This window comes from Myotis daubentonii, chromosome 8 (assembly GCF_963259705.1).
Source record: "Myotis daubentonii chromosome 8, mMyoDau2.1, whole genome shotgun sequence".
Taxonomy (NCBI): Eukaryota; Metazoa; Chordata; class Mammalia; order Chiroptera; family Vespertilionidae; genus Myotis; species Myotis daubentonii.
Genome location: NC_081847.1, coordinates 29,931,068 through 29,951,188, shown reverse-complemented (window position 1 = coordinate 29,951,188; position 20,121 = coordinate 29,931,068). Strand labels below are relative to the sequence as shown.

The following is a 20,121-nucleotide window of genomic DNA, read 5'->3' as shown; positions in this document are numbered from 1 at the left end:
CTGTAACACTCCTAATGAGGTGGGGACTGCTGTCTCCCTGCCTACCCCGGGCTTCGCTATCCCAGTGACGGGGGTGGGTCTCTGCCCTACCACAAGGTCACCAGGCCAGTACCAGTTCAAGGCTGAAAACATGCATAGTACCCAAGTGATTCCAATTTCTCTGGCGTGGTGAAGTTGAACAACAAAAATGGTATAGCAATGACACTAAAACTGATTTATTTTAAACTTAGACCAACATGAAATTTTCATGTTTTAAAAAATGCTATTGATTTATTTCAAAGTGAACATTTAGAGCCAAAAAGGCCCCATGTCTGCTATTACTGTTATCACTAAAGGCCCGGTGCACGCATTCATGCTCGGGTGGGGTCCCTCAGCCTGGCCAGCGATTGGGGCCATCTTGCCCAGTCACCCCTCCCCACGGGAGGTTGGCTGGCTGAGGGGGAGGGACCACAGGAGGTTGGCCAGCCATGGGTGGGAGGTTGGCTGTGGGAGCGCACTGACCACCAGGGGGCAGCTCCTGCGTTGAGCCTCTGCCCCCTGGTGGTCAGTGCGCATCATAGCTACCGGCCAGTCATCTGGTCATAACGGTTATTTAGGCTTTTACATATATAGATTATTGCAGGTGACACCCATGTGACAATTACACCTGCACTATGGTGATCACTTTTCAAAGCACATTTAAAAAAGAATGCTCGGCCTGGCCAGCATGCATCAGTGGTTGAGTGTCAACCTATGGACCAGGAGTTCACAGTTCAATTCCGGGTCAGGGCACATGGCTGGGTTGAGGGTTCGATCCCCAGTAGGGGGCGTGCAGGAGGCAGCTGATCAATGTTTCTCTCTCATCATTGATGTTTCTATCTCTCCTTTCCTCTCAGAAATCAATAACACCATATTTTAAATTAATTAAAAAGGGTGAGGGCCTTCGCCGATTTTGCTCAGTGGTTAGAGCGTCGGCCCACTGACTGAAGGGTTGTGAGTTAGATTCTGGATCACAGTTGGGGCATGTGCAGAAGGCAACCAGTCGCGGAAGGCAACCAATCAATGTTTCTCTCTCTCTCTTCGTCCCTTCCACTCTCTCTAAAAAGCAATGGAATTGAGTGAAGATTACAAAAAAAATAATTAATTAATTAATTAATTAATTAATTAATTAATTTAAAAAGATGAGGGACACACCCAGAATTCAGGGAAGGACACCCTGATCGTGGACCCAAATCTTGCAACGCAAATTAAGGGAGTAGACTGGCAGATGAGTGCTCGTTTTCTTTCCACTCTAAAACTAGTCTGCTTCTAAGTTATGTTCATACGCAAATACGCCTGTGGGCAGGTAAGCCAGGCAGTCCCACAGCAGAGGCACGAGGCGGGGGGGGTGCCCATGCTCACACACCTTGGCTGAACAGAAAAGAGACAAGGATCTGAGCCCCACATCCTCAGGCCAGGGTTCTGCACCACAGCCAGCGAGTCCCACTTCACATTAATATACGGCTTGTTTGTTGACCTTTCTTTTACCTTACAAATATTATTCAAGAAACATACACTAAAATGTAGAGAAATTATAAAAGGCAGATAAGCAAAAAAAAAAAAAAAAAGACAAAATCCTTAAGATCACCCATCATCCCACCACGGGTGACAACTATGCAGCATTCTGGTCTATTAACAGTGAACGGCTTCCATTCCTGGGATGCGTATGCGTCATCCTGGGGTTAGGAAGGGAGACAGGACAGCCTGCAGTGATCCTTGCCCTCGGAGCACAAACAGGTCATCCTCTGACCCAAAATGGATTCATACTTTACATGCTGCTGCCCAACCAGCTTGTATCCCTATTAATGCCAGGACCTTGAAAGATAGAGATCTGCACCAGCACCTTAGTGCTGCTCAGCATTCCATCTTACAGACGCAGCACGTCTTGTCTAACAATTCCCATAGGTGCGACCGGGAGCAACAGAAACTGTGACGGATGGCCCATCCCTGGCGCCTGCCTGAGTGTCTCCTGATGACAAGTTCCCAGGGCCAGAACGGGTCTGTCAAACAGGAAATAACTTACGTAAAAGCTCCTGATGCACACCGCCGAACATGAGCAGAAAGGTCGGGTGAACTTACAGTACCACCCAGGGACCAAGAACACTCATTTGTTGCTCTCTGTACCACAGGGCCTTATATTTTAAAGTCTCTACCAATTTCATCAATTAAAAAAAACTTACCATCCTGTACTTTCACATTCATTCTTTACACATGAATTACTTAGTTCAGCATAGTTTGCAATAGCAAATATTTTAATCAACATTCATGAGTATCAACTGGGGAATGGTTAAAGAGATTACAGACTATTTCTATTTAACATTGTGCAGTTTTACAAAGAATGAAATAGATCTAAACACATTGTCTTGGGAAGGTGAGCCCAACAAAAAATGTTGGGGTGAAAATCAAATTATAAAATAATATAAGGGTAAAGCTGTATGTGTATATATGCTTATATTTATGCATAAACAACAAAAATATGAAAGGATAAATGTTAACTTTTTACTAGTTAATCATGAGCAGATTTTTTTGAGGATGGGAATTACTTTACCTTAGATTTCCCTGTTTATTTACTGTTAAATTTCAAATGGCTAGAATTTAATATTTGGGGCGTACAGATAAAATGAGACTTCTCATGAGTGGTGATGGTACAGGAGGGCTTGTTACACTATTCTCTCTACTTTTGAAAAGGTTTGAAATTATCCCTAAATAAAAAAAGTTTTCTCAAGAAAAAAACAGTTCCCATTAAGGCCCTATGCAAGGTGTTAGAAATGTCACCACATTTACCTTCCCCTAAGAAATGTCTCTAAATGCCATTTCTATTGGAGTGACTAAGGGATCCATGCTGTACAACCTGATCCCCACCCTGCCACACACACACACACACACACACACACACACACACACACACACAGCTAACGGAATCCTTGTGAATGTGTGCTTTGATAACTGGGTAGGAAGGGTAACCCTTTTAAAACACTAATTAGCTATTTGTATTTCCTCTTATTGCTAAACTAGAGGCCCGTTGCAGAAAGATTCCTGCAAGAATAGGGCTTCCTGTGGCCCGAGCGAAGCAGAGAAGGGAGCGAAACCCGCCGAGGCAGGCTTCCCTCCCGCCTCGGCCGCCCCGCTTGCTTCCCTCCCGCCTCCGCTGCCCCGCTTGCTTCTCTGCAGCTTCACTCCCTTCTGCAGTGCTTGGCTTCCTTCCACGTTGTCTTCAGTCTTCGCTCCGCGTCTGCATATGCAAATTAATCGCCATCTTTGTTGGGTTAATTTGCATACTCATCTGATTTGGCTGGTGGGCGTAGCGGAGTGACACTAATTTGCATGTTTCTTTTATTAGTGTAGACTAGAGGCCCAATACACAAAATTCATGCAAGAGTAGACCTTCCTTCCCCCGGCTGCTGGCACTGGCTTCCCTCTGGCACCCGGGACCCAGGCTTCCCTCCGGCCCAGCTTCATCAGGAAGGACATCTGGTCTAATTAGCATATTACGCTTTTATTATTATAGATTTTCTTGTCTTAGGCATTGGTTAGCACATTCAGGACAACTTTAAATGACATGGTGGTAATAAGCATGCTTATCTTGGCTTCTGATTACAATAGGGAGGCCTGTTTAAGTCTTTTGTCATTAAAGAATGAGGCATTTTAATTAAAATCTTACTCATGAAAGATTATTCTATTCCCACACTGCAAACAGTTTGCAGTAGAGATATACAACTGAATTTTATTGTTTTTTGTAACTGCAATTTTTATTAATAAAATCCACATGGGCCCATAATGGTTTTATTAATAAATCTACACTAATAAAAGAGAAACATGCAAATTGGCATCACTCTGCTACACCCACCATCCAATCAGGATGACTATGCAAATTAACCCAACAAAGATGGTGGTTAATTTGCATATGCAGGCGCAGAGCGAAGACTGAAAGCTCCGCCTGAGCAAAGACTGAAGACAACTGAAGACTAAAGAGGCTTGGCTTCTCTGCTGTGGCCAGAGCAAAGGCCTGGATCCTAGGTGCCGGAAGCCAGGGGAAGGAAGGCCTATTGCACGAATCTCTTCATGCAACGGGCCTCTAGTTTTCTAATAATCATCCTTCCTTAAGGTCCTGAAATAACACAAAATTCATTGTCCTTTTATTGTATTATCTATAGCAGCCTTTTCCCAAACCACGTTGTAAGTGACATTCTTCCCAGATGTTTACAGATGTGGCTCTAAAAAAATAATAGATGTATGCAGAGCTGGATCCAAAGGCCCTTTCTGGGAGAAACTTCTGCACACTTGTGTTTTAAAAGGTTTCATCAACTGTCAGAGGGGAGGTGGGGGGAAGGACTGGATGAAAGAAGGTAAAGAGATCAGCCAAAGAACATATATACATAACCCATAGACACAGAAACAGTGAGAGGATGGCCAGGGGTGGGGGTTGGGGGGAAGTGGGCAAAGGGGGGAAATGGGGTCACCTGTGATAGTATCAACAATAAAAATAAATTTAAAAATAATATTTTTAAGAAGCTTTACAGTAGAGAAAGATGCCTGAACATATCTGCCCTCAGCTCTGAGTGCTCCACACCCCAGGAAGAAAGAAGTTGGTCAGACTCTCTTTTTCATTAGCTCTGTCGGTATTTGCCATTAAGATAAAACTGAGTGGTTTCCCTTCTTTTCTAAAGCTCCAGAAAAGTTAAATAGTGCAGGAATTCTCTCTTCCTTGAAGATGTAATACACTCACTGCTTCACCACTGGAGACCAGCGCTCTTTTAGGGATAAAAGTGCTCTGACATCAGTCTCGACTTTCCCCAGGGTCATGGGTGAAGTCTGACCCCACTCCAGTCCTCCCCTCACTTACAGCGTGCTTACTAACTGCCTCCTCTGTGAGGGACAGCACGCCAGGTGCTTCAGGGCGCCCTGGTGATCAACACAGAATGGAGGCCTTGCCCGCACACAATGAACACCCAGGTGAAAAGATGGCCTCGTGGCAATTAAAAACACATGAGAGCCCGGCCAGCGTGGCTCAGTGGTTGAGCATCGACCTATGAATCAGGTCAGGGCACATGCAAGGGTTGCGGGCTCGATCCCCAGTGTGGGGCGTGCAGGAAGCAGCCGATCAATGATTCTCTCTCATCATTGATGTTTCTCTCTCTCCCTTCCTCTCTGAAATCAATAAACAAACAAACAAACAAAAACAAAAACAGAAACATGAGAGCAAAAATAAAAAGCTCGACAGAAGGATTTAAGATAAAGCTGAGGAAAATTCCTATGAATACAGAAAGAAGATGAAGAGATGAAAACCAGGAGAGGGAAGCAGAGGAAGAGTCTGGGGTCCAAGAGTCTAGAAGTACCAGAAAGAGATGAGCAGGAATGGAGGGAGGGAGGCTTCATGAAATAAGTCAAGATCATTTCCCACCTGTGCACACTTGAGAGTCCAGTGCTACAAAGTCCTGAGTGCCCAGCGAGGTTTCAGACAACATGACAAGCCTAGCAGCTTCCATAAGTCTAGCATGTGTCTTATTGAAGCTTTCAGAGGAGGATGCAGAAGAGGCGGCTTTGAACAGAAAACGGCCAAGCACTTTACAGCACTGAGAACCGTCAGGAAGGGAGCAGAAGAGAAGCCGGAGACCACGCTGACTACTCGGCCAAGTGTGATCAGTGCGGTTACCATCGTCACTTTCTCAATTATCAGCAATTCTGAAGTTTCAATAAATAAGTTATATATAACTCTAACTACAAATTATTGATAACTGTTTTGTTTTTTGGTGTGTGTTTTTTAAGATTCTAAGCCATTTGGGAGTTTTGTTCACCATTTTGTTATTGATTTCTAAATTAACTATATGATGGTAAATACAATTTCTCTTTTTTTCAACTTACTGCATTTCACTGAATGAGCATTCTTACATGCCTTCTACACCAAACCTGGTGTGTATATTACTCAACCTTCAATAAAATGAGAAAATTCAGAACAATCCTGGGTATTTTCACATACCTTCATTTGTAATGATATGTGGGTGATGATTATGCCAGGATCCACTTTATTGGTATAGCATGTTCTAACACAGAGAGACAGGATTAAGTGTTATGGGTTTTGAAAACCAGGCCAGCTGCTTACTAGCTGTGTGACCCTGGGCAGCTAATCAGTGGTTCTCAACCTTCTTAATGCCGTGACCCTTTAATACAGTTCCTCATGTTGTGGTGACCCCCAACCATAAAATTATTTTCATTGCTACTTCATAAATATAATTTTGCTACTGTTATGAATCGTAATGTAAATATCTGATATGCAGGATGTATTTTCATTGTTCGCGGCCCACAGGTTGAGAACCGCTGCTTTAGATCCTTATGCCTCGGCTTCCTTAGTGGGGTCAACGCTGATACCTACCTTAATTTATAATACGTGCAAGTGTTATGGATAGCAGTGACACACAGGCTCAGTAAGTGCTGCCTGTTATGGAATAATTACAGAATATTTCACAAAGCAATACAAAAACAATTGGAAATCCTTGTGTTATTAATTTGTTGCAGAAATCTTACTGATTGGTAAAATTCCAGTCTTGGAACTATTTCCCTATTATATGATCAACTCATCTACAGACACACAAGAGAAAGTGAGTTCTATTTGTGGTATACAGAATTCTGTGGCTCTAATTAATAATCAACCTTACACTATCGAAGTCCTGGACATCTTTACTGACATTACTTAAAGGGGTAAGCGACATGTTTAATGGGCTTAAAGTTCTGTGCAGAAGGACCGGCGATGGCTAGCAGGACTCTGGCCTCCACACATGTGTGCAGAGCTCCGCTTGGCCTGGGAGCCATGTCTCCTCCGATACCAACAGACCCTCCTGCTGCATCTGTCTCCTGCTAGTCAGGACATATTTTTGAGTCTCCTCTAAAGGATTCTAGGTATTTTTCTTTTTTTAAAATATATTTTATTGATTTCAGAGAGGAAGAGAGAGAGAGAGGTAGAAATATCAATGATGAGAGAGAATTCATTGATTGGCTGCCTCCTGCACTCCCCCAACTGGGGATCGAGCCCACAACCTGGGCATGTGCCCTTGACCGGAATCAAACCTGGGACCCTTCAGTCCTCAGTCCGATGCTCTATCTACTGAGCCAAACCAGCTAAGGCAGATTCTAGGTATTTCAATTCATGCAGACTTCGTATGACTTCAAAAGTCAAGAGCTAATGGCACCACGCGAAGTTTGAAACCTTACGTCCTTTCCCCTATACATCACTGCCAAGTCTCTGACATACCTTACCAACTCAGACTCTAAAACACCATCCATTCCCTGGCACGAAGTGAATCAAGTTCAAACTGTCAGGCCATTCTGACTTAAAACAAAACCTATCTCCTACAGTCAGAATGTCCCAAGAGGCTGCCCCTTGGGGGAGGTAAGAGGGGTGAGTTTTACCGTCCATATCTGAGGGGTGTCAGAACACTTACAGCATGGCGATGCCCCAGTGCTTCCCCGCTCTCTCTCCCGCCGCCTGGAAACCAGAGAGGCCAATGAGGGCCACTGTGGGCGTAATGGTCAGGGGCCCAATGTACTTCAGCAGAGCGCCGGGCAGGCCTAGGAAGCCAATGACCACTTCTATCAGGGAGGACATGATGATGGCTCCTTGAATCTGGAATAAGAGCAGGCACAGGCATGAGTAAGCTGCTTATACGTCACTACTCAATGTCACCCACATCCAAAACTGACAATTTTGTGAAGCATCAAGTCATTATACAACTGGCATGACACAGCTGGAAATTTCCTGGTATGATGTATGACCGGACTAATGTAAGAATAGCATTATAGGACTGGGCACGATGCAACTTGCCTTTTCCGCTGATAAATGAGACAGGCGTAATTTATAATTCCTAAGGGACTGCAATATAAAGCTCCTTGACTTTAAAAAGTGAGTCTCTGCAGGACACTTAAAAGACAGCACAATTGACAAAAATGCTAAAGGAATGTTTCTATTGTACAGAATAGTTGGGCTGATTCTGAATGAAGGGTGAATGATCTTACAGGTTGTAAAAGATCTGAATAAACTGTCAGCCATTCCCATGTCTAAGGATTCCCACAACCTGTTCTGTTCAAGTGCACTGAATAGACAATTATCTTAATTCTTTCCTCAAATACGGGCACAAACACGGAGGCTGGAGTGAATAGTTCTGCTGCCTGCTGACAAGCCTCTGTAGCTCCTTCCAAAGGAGCCACGCCCCTCAGCTGGTTCCGCTGGGGGTGCCAGTGGGCAGGCCTGTGGGTGCACCAGAAAGAGGAGGGAAATGAAGGGTGAGAAACAAGACTGTCTGGTTGCACAAAGCATTTCTGCATGCTTTATGTTACAGGGATGCCATCTAAACTGAACGACGTCTTTAATGACAGAGATAAACATGTCAGTAGCTGAGAAGCAAGGGACGGCTTAGTCAAGCAACTGCCATTCCTTGGGCACAATCGACAGCGAAGCTGAGGAGAAACACAAAGCAGCCACGGGCAGGCACGCTCGGCCGTTACCTCGCGTATGCGGGGGTACCAGATGTGCTCTGTGTGCAGCAGTTCCGTGGTTCCGTTGACAAATGAAACATCTTGAAAACAAAAACAAAGACAAAATTTTTCTTGAAACAACACTGACATTTCACAAGACACATTCATTTCACTCTTTTTAAGAAGAATTTCCTCCCTGTCTTAAGTATAGGTGTGTAAATACCCATCCCTGAAATTCAACAGTGTGGCTTACCATACTGAGGGGCGGGTTCCCCAGCGCTAACTTAACCGAATGTATTCATGGGCTGAAGCTCCCAGCCTGGCAGAAGCTGACTGAGCTGGTGATGCACATGGCTCGTGCCAGCCTCACACAAAGACCAACCCCTGCAGGCAGTTAACTTGCAAACCATTAGCAAGGCTGCCTAAGGTTTAAAAACCTCGACAAAACGGAGGGCCTTCTCCAGGTTCCAAATCAACTCAGTGGTCACCAAGTAACGCCAAGGAGCATGGAAGGAAATGAAAGCTGGAAAACTTTGCTCCTAGAACCTAAAAACGGAACAGTCTTTTGAGAGTACCACAGGTCTGGTTTTCTCAAGTCCCCTATCTTATCTTTTCCTGATCTTATCACTAAAGGGGAGAGGGAGGTGAAAGTCATTTGCAGAAAACCACAGCAGCCAGATCCTTAAAAAGCAGAGATGTTTCAGAGAAGGGATGCTGATGCAGCAAAGAGAGTGATTACTGGTGGTTCATAAAATCCACTGAAAGAAAGAGGCAGAAAAATAGCACAAATATTTTTCTCTTCATTCCCATACATATCCATCTCATTAGCATAGAGAAATGCGGTCCCTCTGGCCCTCACTTGCTCTGGGGTTAGGGGTGAACGAGTGGACAGAGAGAGACAGAAACATGATCCACAGATGGGAGCGTTCTAAGCTGTTTGCTGGTCTGTGTGTTCTGTGCCTGATTCCGGACAGGATTTCAGGCTGCCAAGGGCAGCATGTCCAGGCCTCCCTTTTATCACCTGAGTTAAAGGACCCCAAGGACATATGTGGAAATAACTGCAATTACCTGTGGTGTTACATTTCCATTTATCTAAAGACAGGATGGCTCGAGCAGGGGCCAGAAATGCAAAAGCACTGGCCTGAAACAGGGGTAACCTAAAAGAAACGAGACCAAAACCATGATCACGGCATCAGGAACTACCGAGGTAGTTCACTATTTGATAGCTTAACAGTCTTTTCCATAGACAAACAGCACATGAGTAAATGCAGGCACACCTGGAAGAAAGAACCCCGGTCTGCAAAGATCGCCTCGGCCGGGCAGCCAGGGCCACTAGCTTCTCCATCCTCCCCTCTGCTTCTTTTCCCCCAGACAGCCTCGCGGCAGGCCCTGGGGAACCCTGAAGTCAGCACCAGCACCCCAAGACCCTGCCATCGCCACCTTTCCCCCTTGGGGGTGGGGTGTTTTGCATTTGGGAGTCTCTCTTTCCTGCTGAGCCTGTGAGCTCCTCATTAAACATCAGTGTATGTCTTCTATTTCACCACCCTTCTCCTCCCTTTCAAATTATCGAATAGCATAGAAAAACATTTATCTTCCTATTGTTCCATATTATAGTCAAAGACTGCCCTAAATCAGAGGTAAGCATCAAAATCATGTTAGGGTTCTATATCTATTGAGGAAAAGAAAAGCTGTAAGTTACAAACCAACAGTAGATATAATATTCTGCTTTATCATGAAAAGACTCAAATATTCTAAACCTTATTTTTAAAGGGCCCAGAAAACATGCAGACTCTCTGTAAAATCTCCTGCCCCCATCCTCCAACTAAATGCAGATACTCAGATTCCATCATTCAATTGTATTTTAGATACGTCACATTAACTTTATGAACACTTGAGCTACTCAAATTCAGAAGATGTTGCTACAGCTGTATTGCTAAGGTGGCTTTATGGGCTCTATGAGACCCTGGCCGCTACTGTTAACATATTTCAGGGTGAAATGAAAAACTGGCTCCTGTTTGCAGGGCTGGGAACTCCCAGGTGTCCAGATCCTTCTTAAATACCACGAAGCAGCCTTGTGTGAGTGCCCTGGCCAGGGGGGGCGGGGACCCAGCATCCCGCCTGGGCTGACAGCAGGTCCCGCCCTGACTGAAACAGGAACTGGACTGGGAGACAGAGAGGCTCTGGCTGGAGGACAAGCATCTGCTTTACAAGTGCAGTCGGCACACACCATTCTGAGCCAGAGGAGGGTCAAGATTCTCGTTCTCTGGCCATTTTAATCATGCAATGGAATCAACTAAGAGCAGGCAGGCCGAGAGCAGGCAGGGGCCAGAAATTCAAGACACAGAGGCAGGCTGCACGGTACAGCCCAGATGCACTGCTGGCAGCCAGTCGCATGGGCATGCGCTCCACCAACCATCCCAGAGCACAGTACCGTCAAAAGTGGAAGTGGCCCTCAAAGGGGTGGCTCAGTTGGTTGGGTGCCGTCCCGTGCACCAAAAGATGGCGGGTTCAATTCCTAGTCAGGGCACATGTCTGGGGTGTGGGCTCGATCCCCAGTGAGGGTCATGCAGGAGGCAGCTGATCAATGCTTTGCTCTCACAATGATCTCTCTCTCTCTCAAAAATCAATAAAAAGTCGTAAAAAAAAAAAAATGGAAGTGAAGTCACCTCACGTGGGAATGTAGTATATCAAAAGAGGGGAAAAAAACTGCTTGATTTAGACAAATTCCTTAAGCACAATTTTTCAGAAATGTACAGAAAAGGTAAACGGAGGTCAGCATCGAGTTAGAAATGGATGCCATCTCAAATGGTCTGAGCGGCACCTGTTTTGTTGTCGTTTCTGATTTCAAGCGATGCATCTTAGGACCAGGTACCATGGGTTGCACTTAGAGAACTTGTCCTTGGGAACCACTGCAATCAGCACTGGCTCTGGGTTCTCCTTCTGGGGCATGACCTATACTCGACCTCAGTCTGCACTTGGCCGAGGCACCTTTCTGAGCAAGCATTTTATGGCATCACCCCGACCAGAAGCCCTAAGAGCACTGCAGCAAACAAACCAGCTCACTCACTTGCAAACAACCAGGACCCTGGGTTCCTCCGAAAGTGGGTGATAATTCCCGCAAGTGCTGCCCCGGACACAGTTTCCCGAGGACGGGAAAAGGCTGCACGTGGCGGCTTACTGCCCACATGTGGCCACACACACTGTCTGCCACAGCAGTGCCATCTGAAAGCAGCAGCAGTCGGCACCCCAGCAGGTACGTGTGGTCTCCGTAACAGGCAGCATAACTCAGCGGCTTGGCTGAATTACTCGCAGGGAAGTTGCTACAAGGGCATGTGGCTGCACTGAACAAGAGGCACTTCCCCAGTTAACGGTCAACCCTCGGCTCTCCTCTCTGCACCTCACTCACACCAGCATCTGGCCCTCCCCAGGTAGCCAAGACTGCCTGCCATTTTATTTTGTACTGACGACTGGGAAGGAAACCAACAAATCCCTGCCCTACTTCACACCAGGGGTTGGCAAACGGGCCCATGAGCCAAATCTGGCAAATTACCTGTTTTTATGAGTCAAGTTTTATGGGACACATCCACCCTCATCTATTTCCGAGGTGCTGACAGCTACTTTCGAGCTTCGATGGGGGAGTCGGGCAGTCACAACATAGACGATACGAGCCTGAAATATTTACTGCTTGTCCCTTGACAGAAAAAGCTGGCTGACTTTGTTTACAGGAAAATATATTTTAAATATGTGAAGAGGTGGTGGATTTTTTCAGACTAAAGTTTTTAAAGTTGATAGTGTCACTAGATGTAAGAAAAATTCTGAGCAGATAGGCACCTTTGTCATGATACATCCCCACAGTGGGCTTTACCCCAGGACAGCAAAAGAACATACCCAGCCCGACAACCAGCGTGGCGCCTATGAATTGGGAGGTCACAGTTCAATTCCCAGTCAGGGCACATGGCCAGTTTGCAGTCTCGATCCCAGTGTGGGGCATGAAAGAGGCAGCCAATCAATGATTCTCTCTCGTCATTCATCACTGATGTTTCTATCTCCCTCTCCCTCACTCTCCCTTTCTCTTCTCTCTGAATAAATTTTTTTAAAAAAGAAAAGAAACCCTGCTGGAGGTATCCCATTTCCCCCTTGGTACCCAGGTGACCTCAAAACATCCTCTGGCCTCACATCTCACCAGCCCCTTCACACACCTGCGCTCCAAGCAAATTGGTCCAGGTTCTTGCCTCTGAGCCTCTGCGCATCCCTTCTCTTTGTCATCATTTCTAATATTCAATTTTTATTCATCATTCAAGGCACAGGCAAATACCACCTCCTCGAGGAAATATTCCAAGATCTCCTTCTTGGGATTTGTGATGTGTTCTTAGTCAGGACTCTCAGGCCATGATTTCTATAAGTCACCCACCCCCAGGTCAGAAAGCTGGTTTCTGATTCCCCAGGGGTCACTGGTTAAAAATGGATATTTTGGGCCCTAGCTGACATGGCCCTCAGACCAAGGGGTCACAGGTTCGATTCCTGGTCAAGAGCATATGCCTCAGTTGCACATTCCTCTAGCTCAGGTCAGGGCACATGTGGGAGGCAACCAGTCGATGTGTCTCTCATCTCACATCATTATTTCTCCCCCCCCCCCCCCCGCCCCTCTTCTACTCTCTCTAAAATTCAATGAAAAAATATCCTCGGGTGAGGGTTTAAAAAAGACAAAGAGTCTATTTCTGATCTTACCATTTGCAACAACACGAATGTACCTAGAGGGTATTATGCTAAGTGAAATAAGTCAAAGACAAATACCTTTATGATTTCACTTAAATGTGGAATCTGAAAAAACAAAATAAAACAGAAACAAGCTCATAGTGAACAACTGATGATTGACAGATGGAAGGGGGACCGGGGGGCTGGGTGAAAAGGGTGAAGGGATTAAGAAGTACACACTGGTAGTTACAAAATAGTCAAGGGGATGTCAAGTACAGCATAGGGAATAGAGCCAGTGATACTATAATAACTACGTATGGTGCCAGGTGGGTATTATACTTATTGAAGGGACACTCATAAGTTACATGTCAAATAAGTATGCCATACACCCAAAACTAATATAATATTGACTGTCAACTTTAATTTAAAATTTTTTTAATTTTAAAATGGAAATTTCTGAATTCCACTTAGTCCTGGTTAACAGGAGTCACATGTGGGGTCCTCACATCTGAATTTTGAACAATGACTTCTGGGGGTGGCTGAGGCACAAAAAAGCAGACAACCCCTATGTCAAATGAAAGCATTTATTCTGGTCACTTGATAACCATTTCTTGGGTATCTGCTTAACACATTATAAGCAGGTATGATGATAGAAAAAACCATCCTTAGGCCGTTGAGGAGTTTCTGTTGTGTGAAGGAGACCCTAATTGTGGCCACACGTGAAGAGTGGTGGGTGACAAGGCGATGCATGGTGCTGTGGGAGTCTGCAAAAGAATCACTTAGCGTAAGGATGAGAAGCACGCCATCACATGTGCAAGGGGTTGAGTAGTCCAGGCAGAGAGAAGAGCAAGTGTAAATCAAGAGCTACAAACAGACCTGAATCCTGGAGAACTGCAGAGACCTTACTATGGGGAAAGCAGGGACTGGAGTGGCGACGGTCAGAGGGGGCCGGCGGGCAAACGCCTGGCTTTCCTCTTGCAGGCCAGGGGAAAACTACTGGAGGGCCCTGCTCTGAAAAGTCCACTTTGGGAGAACTGGGAAAGCTAATCCTTAACCCCAAAGCTGTTCTCTGAAGGCATTCCGACAGGGTGTGGCCTGGCATCATTTGCAGTCTCACTCATCCTATGGTGTTGGCTCAGATGAGCTGCCAGCCTCCAGCCCAGGGTAGGTCTCTGCATGCAGCTGGGCCTCTGTCCGCTCCCCTCACAGCACTAAAGCGATCTGTTCAGACAAGCTCCCTACATGCTGATTTCACCCTGTGGGCTGAAGTCGCCCTAACAGCGGGAACTGGGACTGTTTCAGCCATCACTGTATCCCCAGCACCAAGTTTTCACTTAATAAATAATAAACTGAATTTTATTAGAGTAAAAATAAGAGGCTAGGTCTTTCCGCATGTTGATTTTAACTGCAAATTTGAGAGAGGACTTTTAGATGAAAAGCACTGGACAGAGAGAGTAGAGAGTAAAATGTGCATCAATTTTCAAGAGAAAAGCAGGTAACTATCCCAGTCCCCAAAGACTGCAATTGTAAAACAATCTCTAAGAAACATAAAGGGGTTTGGCTTTGAGGAGCTATAGTTTTATTTCTGAATCTGCCCTTAAGAGTGTGTGTCCTAAGTGCCTATAAAGAAAAGCAAAACACAACTTGTCCCCCCAAAAAAACCTTCTCTCAATTGCTAACACTGCCCTGTTGTTAACTGTACGTATATACCCGTCAGTCAGCGGAACCGCTGGAGAGTAGCTTGTAGATGTGGTGCATTCCACCCAAATACTTTAGCAGGTATCACCTAAGAATGAGTGTATTCTCCTCCATCATCGCCTCCCTCCCATTACACCCAAGAAATGTGAAACTAAGTTAATAATGTAATCTAATATCCAGACCATAAGTTTCTGCTTATGAAAGTGCTCACGTCTGCCCCACTCCCCCAATCTCATCAGAGCCCCTATACTGTGTGTGGTTATCCAATGTCGTGCTTAGAGCCAGGCTAAACCATTTTGGCCAGGAGACTGCTGGGGTGCGGCGCCCTCCTCATTGCCTCACGTCAGGAGGCCTGAGGCCTGTCGTCAGGTGTCCCACCAGGTGCAATGCTTGGTTAGGGCAGTGACTGCTGGCACTCTCCATTTCTAAAAGTACCTTTTCCCTTCTGCAATTAATAAATTTGTAGAGTGATTCTTAGTCTGTGAAATTATTATATCCCCACTAGCTTATTAACAGTCTTACATAGTGGGCCTAAAAATTATGAGTTTCCAATTTTATCATTCCATCCATATTTATTAGTGTCCTTTTGTAAAAAAAAAAAAAAAAACTTTCTTTTTTGGCCAATTTTATCTCCCTCTTTTTTACACCATCACTACAGATAAATGGGTTCCCTTTTTATATTCGGTTCTATAATTCACTTCCATGACTGTTCTTTTCAATAATTAAATTGTCCTGAACTTGCCCAAAGCAGCCTGTTCAAGCAGGTTCCCTTTCCCCACACCTCTCCCTCGCTTTTTGAGCTGTTCCTTGCTTTCTGGCATTAGATGTTCCAGGTTCAACTTGTACTTTTCTCAGCCCTGGCGTCAAGCACTTCTCCAAGGAGTCCAGGTTCATTTTGGCAGAAAATGTTATTTAGAAACCAAGATCTGAGCACTAGGTGGCTCGCTGTTACTGGGTATCCTATTTTTTTTTAACTGGTATCATTTAGTGAACAGAGATACAATATTTTTAAATCAAAATGACCCTTCCACTTCAACACAATTGAAAGATTACCTTCTTCTCATATACATCTCTCCTCCTACACTGAGCATCCTGATTTCCAATGTTCTTACTGATCTGTTCTATGCTATAACATCACAGGACACAGTTCCAGAATTATACCTACATTACTAACAACAACACTACTGAGCATAAAATTTCTTTTCTTTTGTCCTTAGAAAATATCCTATTCAAGGTATGCAAAGTACTGTTTTAAAGTCTGTGAATTAATTCTTTTCTTCTATGTGGTTAGCAGTTTGACATATAGTTACATTTATTTATTTCTGTTCATTTTCAATTTTAGGGTTTGCTTTGCTTCATCCTTTTGGATTTTATGTTTTGAATGTGTTGAACATTTACACAGTTTAAAAATCAAACCATATGAAGAGTTATACTAAAAGGTCTCACTCCCATCCCTAGCCGCTCCAACCCATTCTTACTGTAGTTAACCATTTTCATCTGTTCCTCACTTCTCCTTGGTATTTCTTCTTTCTTACCAAACATACAAACACATACCTTTTTTGCAACTTGCTTTTTCAATATATCCTGAAACAGGTCAGAGAGGCTTTCGCCATTCTTTCTCAGGGCTGCACAGGACAGGACCCTGCTGTGTGCTGGCCCATAGCAGCCAATCTCTTGTAGATGGACCTTTAGGCTGTTCACTATTTTGCCATTACAAATTACACAGCAAGAAATAACTTTCGGTGTATTATTTTGCAAATGTGGGCATGTATCTTCAGGATAAATTTCTAGAAGTGGGGTTATTGGATCAAATGGTAAATGCATATGCAGTCTAGATTGTACAATTCCTCTCCATAAGGGCTGCCCTATTTTCGCTCCTGACAGCAATGTGTAAGAAACCCTACACTCCCATAGCCTTGGCGAAAGAGCGGCTTGTCGGGGTTTTCATTTTTTTGTCTGACAAAGGGGAAATGGTATCTTAGGGTGGCTTTCATTTATGTTTCTCTTATCTGTCAGTTTGATGAGGATCCTTTCACCGGGTGAAGAAAGGCCACGGTATAATGGTTTTTGTGAACTGTCTGTTCATGTCTTTTTGCTCTCTTCTATATGATTTTTGCTATTTTTTTAACACTGATTTTTAAAAGTTATTTTTATAGTGAAGACAGAGCATCTCTGTGATATGATACAAATACTTTCTCCAATTTGTCATTTTGTCTGTTTACGGTGTATTTTTACAAAGTTTAAAAACATGTTCTTATATTCAGTGTTTTCAAATTTACCATCCTTGTATGGTTCCTAGAGTCTGAGTTTAAAAGTTTAAAAGCCCACTTTTAGATTAAAAAGGGAAATCACTCTGATTTCATTCTAGTACTTACAGTTTTCATGATTCTTGCATTTTATTGCTAATTCATTTTGAGTTGATTAAAAAAAACTCAACTAAAAGCAAGTGTAACCATTATCTTCAAGTTCATGTTATTCTGGTTTTATAGATAAACACTAAAAACTGTATGAACTCTTCTGGTCAGCACTGTCAATCGGAGAGGCTCCTGAAGAGCCTCGGTGGGGAGGAAGCAGCTGACTGGCACCCGTCTCACGCGCCCCCCCCCACCCCCCCACCCCCCCCCCCACCCGGAGCTCACAGCAGCAGGCTTGGCTCAGACAGTGCGCAGGAACCCAGAGGGCTAGTTGGGTGTGATTTTGATAACCTCCTTTTCAAACATGACAGTATCACCTATTTCAGGTCAAGGGCTAGTAGCCTAAACTACTTTCATTACTTAAAGATCTAAGGAGGCACAGGGAGGCACGAGAGAAGTCCTTGGGGTGTGGCAATGTTCTGTTGGTTGGGTTATATGACTGTATACGTGAGTAAAACCTTATATAATTGTACATATAAAGAAGGTTCAATGTTACTGTACGCCAATTACCCCTCAATAGTTTTGATTTAAATTATGTCTATAAAGTAAGTGTCTTGCCTGGCTGGCGTGGCTCAGTGGCTGAATGTCAACCTATGAACCAGGAGGTCAAAGTTCAATTCTCAATCAGGACACATGCCCAGGTTGTGCACTCAATCCCCAGTGTGGGGCGAGCAGGAGGCAGCCGATCAATGATTTTCTCTCATCACTGATGTTCCTATCTCTCTCTCCCTCTCCTTTCCTCTCTGAAATCAATAAAAATACATATATTTTTTAAAAAGGAATGGGAGGAGGATGACATCACATTCCTTAAGTACTAGAGTGATGTTAAATAGTTAACAAAAACCACAATATTGGAAAAAGACAAAAGCTTCCCTTTGGTATTTGGTGAGCAGCTCTGTCCTCTAGGCCTGTGTAACGCTGCCCTAATCCTGCATAGCGTTTGCAATGACAGTCACCTGGCTGAAAGGATGGCTGAGAGGGAGAGGGAGTGGGCCATGAGGAGAAGAAGGAGTCATTCAGAGCATGTGAGAATGTGCAGGGCAAGGAGGATGTGACAATCAAAAACAAGACTGGAGAACTAGATTCATTCACCCATATACCCTCAGAGGACACAGGCAGTCTCCCAGTCCCCAGGAGCATCAGAAATATGGACAGAGAAGCAGTGTGTTAGCAGAAGGGGAAAGACCACCAAGAAGGATCGAGTCGAAGGAGCAAAGCTGATGGCAGTGGCCACGGAGCACGATGCCCAGCCGCCCCTATGCTCATCAGAGACGCTGCTGGCAGCTGCCCCAGCCCCAAGCTCACTGCCACCCCTCTCCCCGCCTGCACCTGTCTGCCTCCTCCCCTTCCAGAGGCCCCTCAAATAATAAGCGCCCGCAGGCGAGTGTGGACAGGTGCCCAGGATTAACCAGAAGGAGGCCCCGAGAGGTCAGGCGGCTTGCCCACAGTCACATGAAAAAGGTGGAACGAGAGCGATGTCTCCGCCAGCCCCGCAGCCGTCGGGGCGTGCGGGAAAGCTCCCTCCTCCACGGTCATTAGCATCAGGTTCCCACGGGCCCATTTCATTAATACACAGGGTGAGGCAAAAGTAGGTTTACAGTTGTTCATATGCAAAATATAGTCATTAATAAGTAATAATACAAGAATAAATGGCTTCACATACTCACAACTGTAAATCTACTTTTGCCCCACACTATACTACCTAAAACTTGTAGTAAATGGACAGTAACAGTAATTTTTTTAATTTGGTGGGGGAGAGCCCAATGTAAAGTCACCTATATAGTAATTTTTGCAAAATTTTCACCCTGAATCAACCATGCCTCTAGCCCCACCTCCCAGTTTAGAACAAATAAGGGGGGAGGAGGGGAGGTTGTGGAACAAATCCAATACCACCATAAGGACACAGACAAATTCAGACCACAGAACACTTGACAGACAACTGGCCTAGGCTCTTTAAAAGAGGGTGATATGGAGGGGAAAAATGGGGACTGTTTATTATTGAGGCCAGAGAGATGCAACAAACAAATGCACCACATGAACTTGACTGGATCCTGGTTCAGGGAAGTGGAGGGACTAGACCTAAAAGACATTTAGGGACAACTTGGGAAGTTAAATGTGGCTGCATATTGGATGATATGGCAGAATGGCTGTTGTAAGTGGTTATTACAAAGGAGACCCTCATTCCCAGGAGATATTTAGGGTGAACTGGCATGCTGTCTGCAACTTTACTTTTAAGCAGTTCAAAAAAGTACATATGCACCCCACACAAAGTGCATATACAGAGAGTGTGTGGGGGAACCCCAATCTCCCCACCTCAATCTAAGCACTGCACCCCTCGATTCTCCCAAGTCTTATCAATAATAGTTCAAAGCCCTGGACTTGAGACCTTGAAGTATCCTGGAGTGGTCCCCATACCTAGTGACACACAACATATATAGGCCCCCAGACCCAAGGAGATGGAAGTGGGGGACACTGCCTTCTCAGGGCAGATGACAACACCGGCTACCACAACAAGGAGAGCCTACAGTCTTTCCTTTTGCTGGAGACCTCAGTGAGGCCTCCAAGAGGTGCCTGAAGCAAAAGGCTGGAGGTGACTCCCTAACACAGAGCCTGCCACACCTCAGGGAAGTCAGTGTGGCAGGCAAGGGGCAGGTGCCGAAGGATCTCTTTCACCCCCAGCTCTGCACTGACACCCGGGGGGGGGGGGGGGATGATGCACCGAGACAGCTGCAAGCTGGCTCGCACCCATGCCCTGATCTCTCAGGATTTTAAAGGCTTTGTACTAATTCCTGGAACAAGTCCAAGGTGTGGCTGGGATTGACATCACAAT

At 45.0% G+C, this 20,121-nt stretch overlaps 1 protein-coding gene across 4 annotated transcripts in view; it reads right to left on the bottom strand.

Moving 5' to 3' along the window:
* SLC23A2 (solute carrier family 23 member 2) overlaps positions 1-20,121 on the bottom strand; it is a 132,323-nt gene that overhangs the window by 23,267 nt on the left and 88,935 nt on the right. For all 4 annotated transcript variants that reach the window (XM_059705614.1, XM_059705613.1, XM_059705616.1 and 1 more), the window contains 3 exons: positions 9,553-9,641; positions 8,515-8,585; positions 7,455-7,636 (listed from right to left, as the gene is read on the bottom strand). In XM_059705614.1, the coding sequence (XP_059561597.1) occupies positions 7,455-7,636; positions 8,515-8,585; positions 9,553-9,641 (342 nt within the window). The remainder of the gene's footprint in view (positions 1-7,454; positions 7,637-8,514; positions 8,586-9,552; positions 9,642-20,121) is intronic.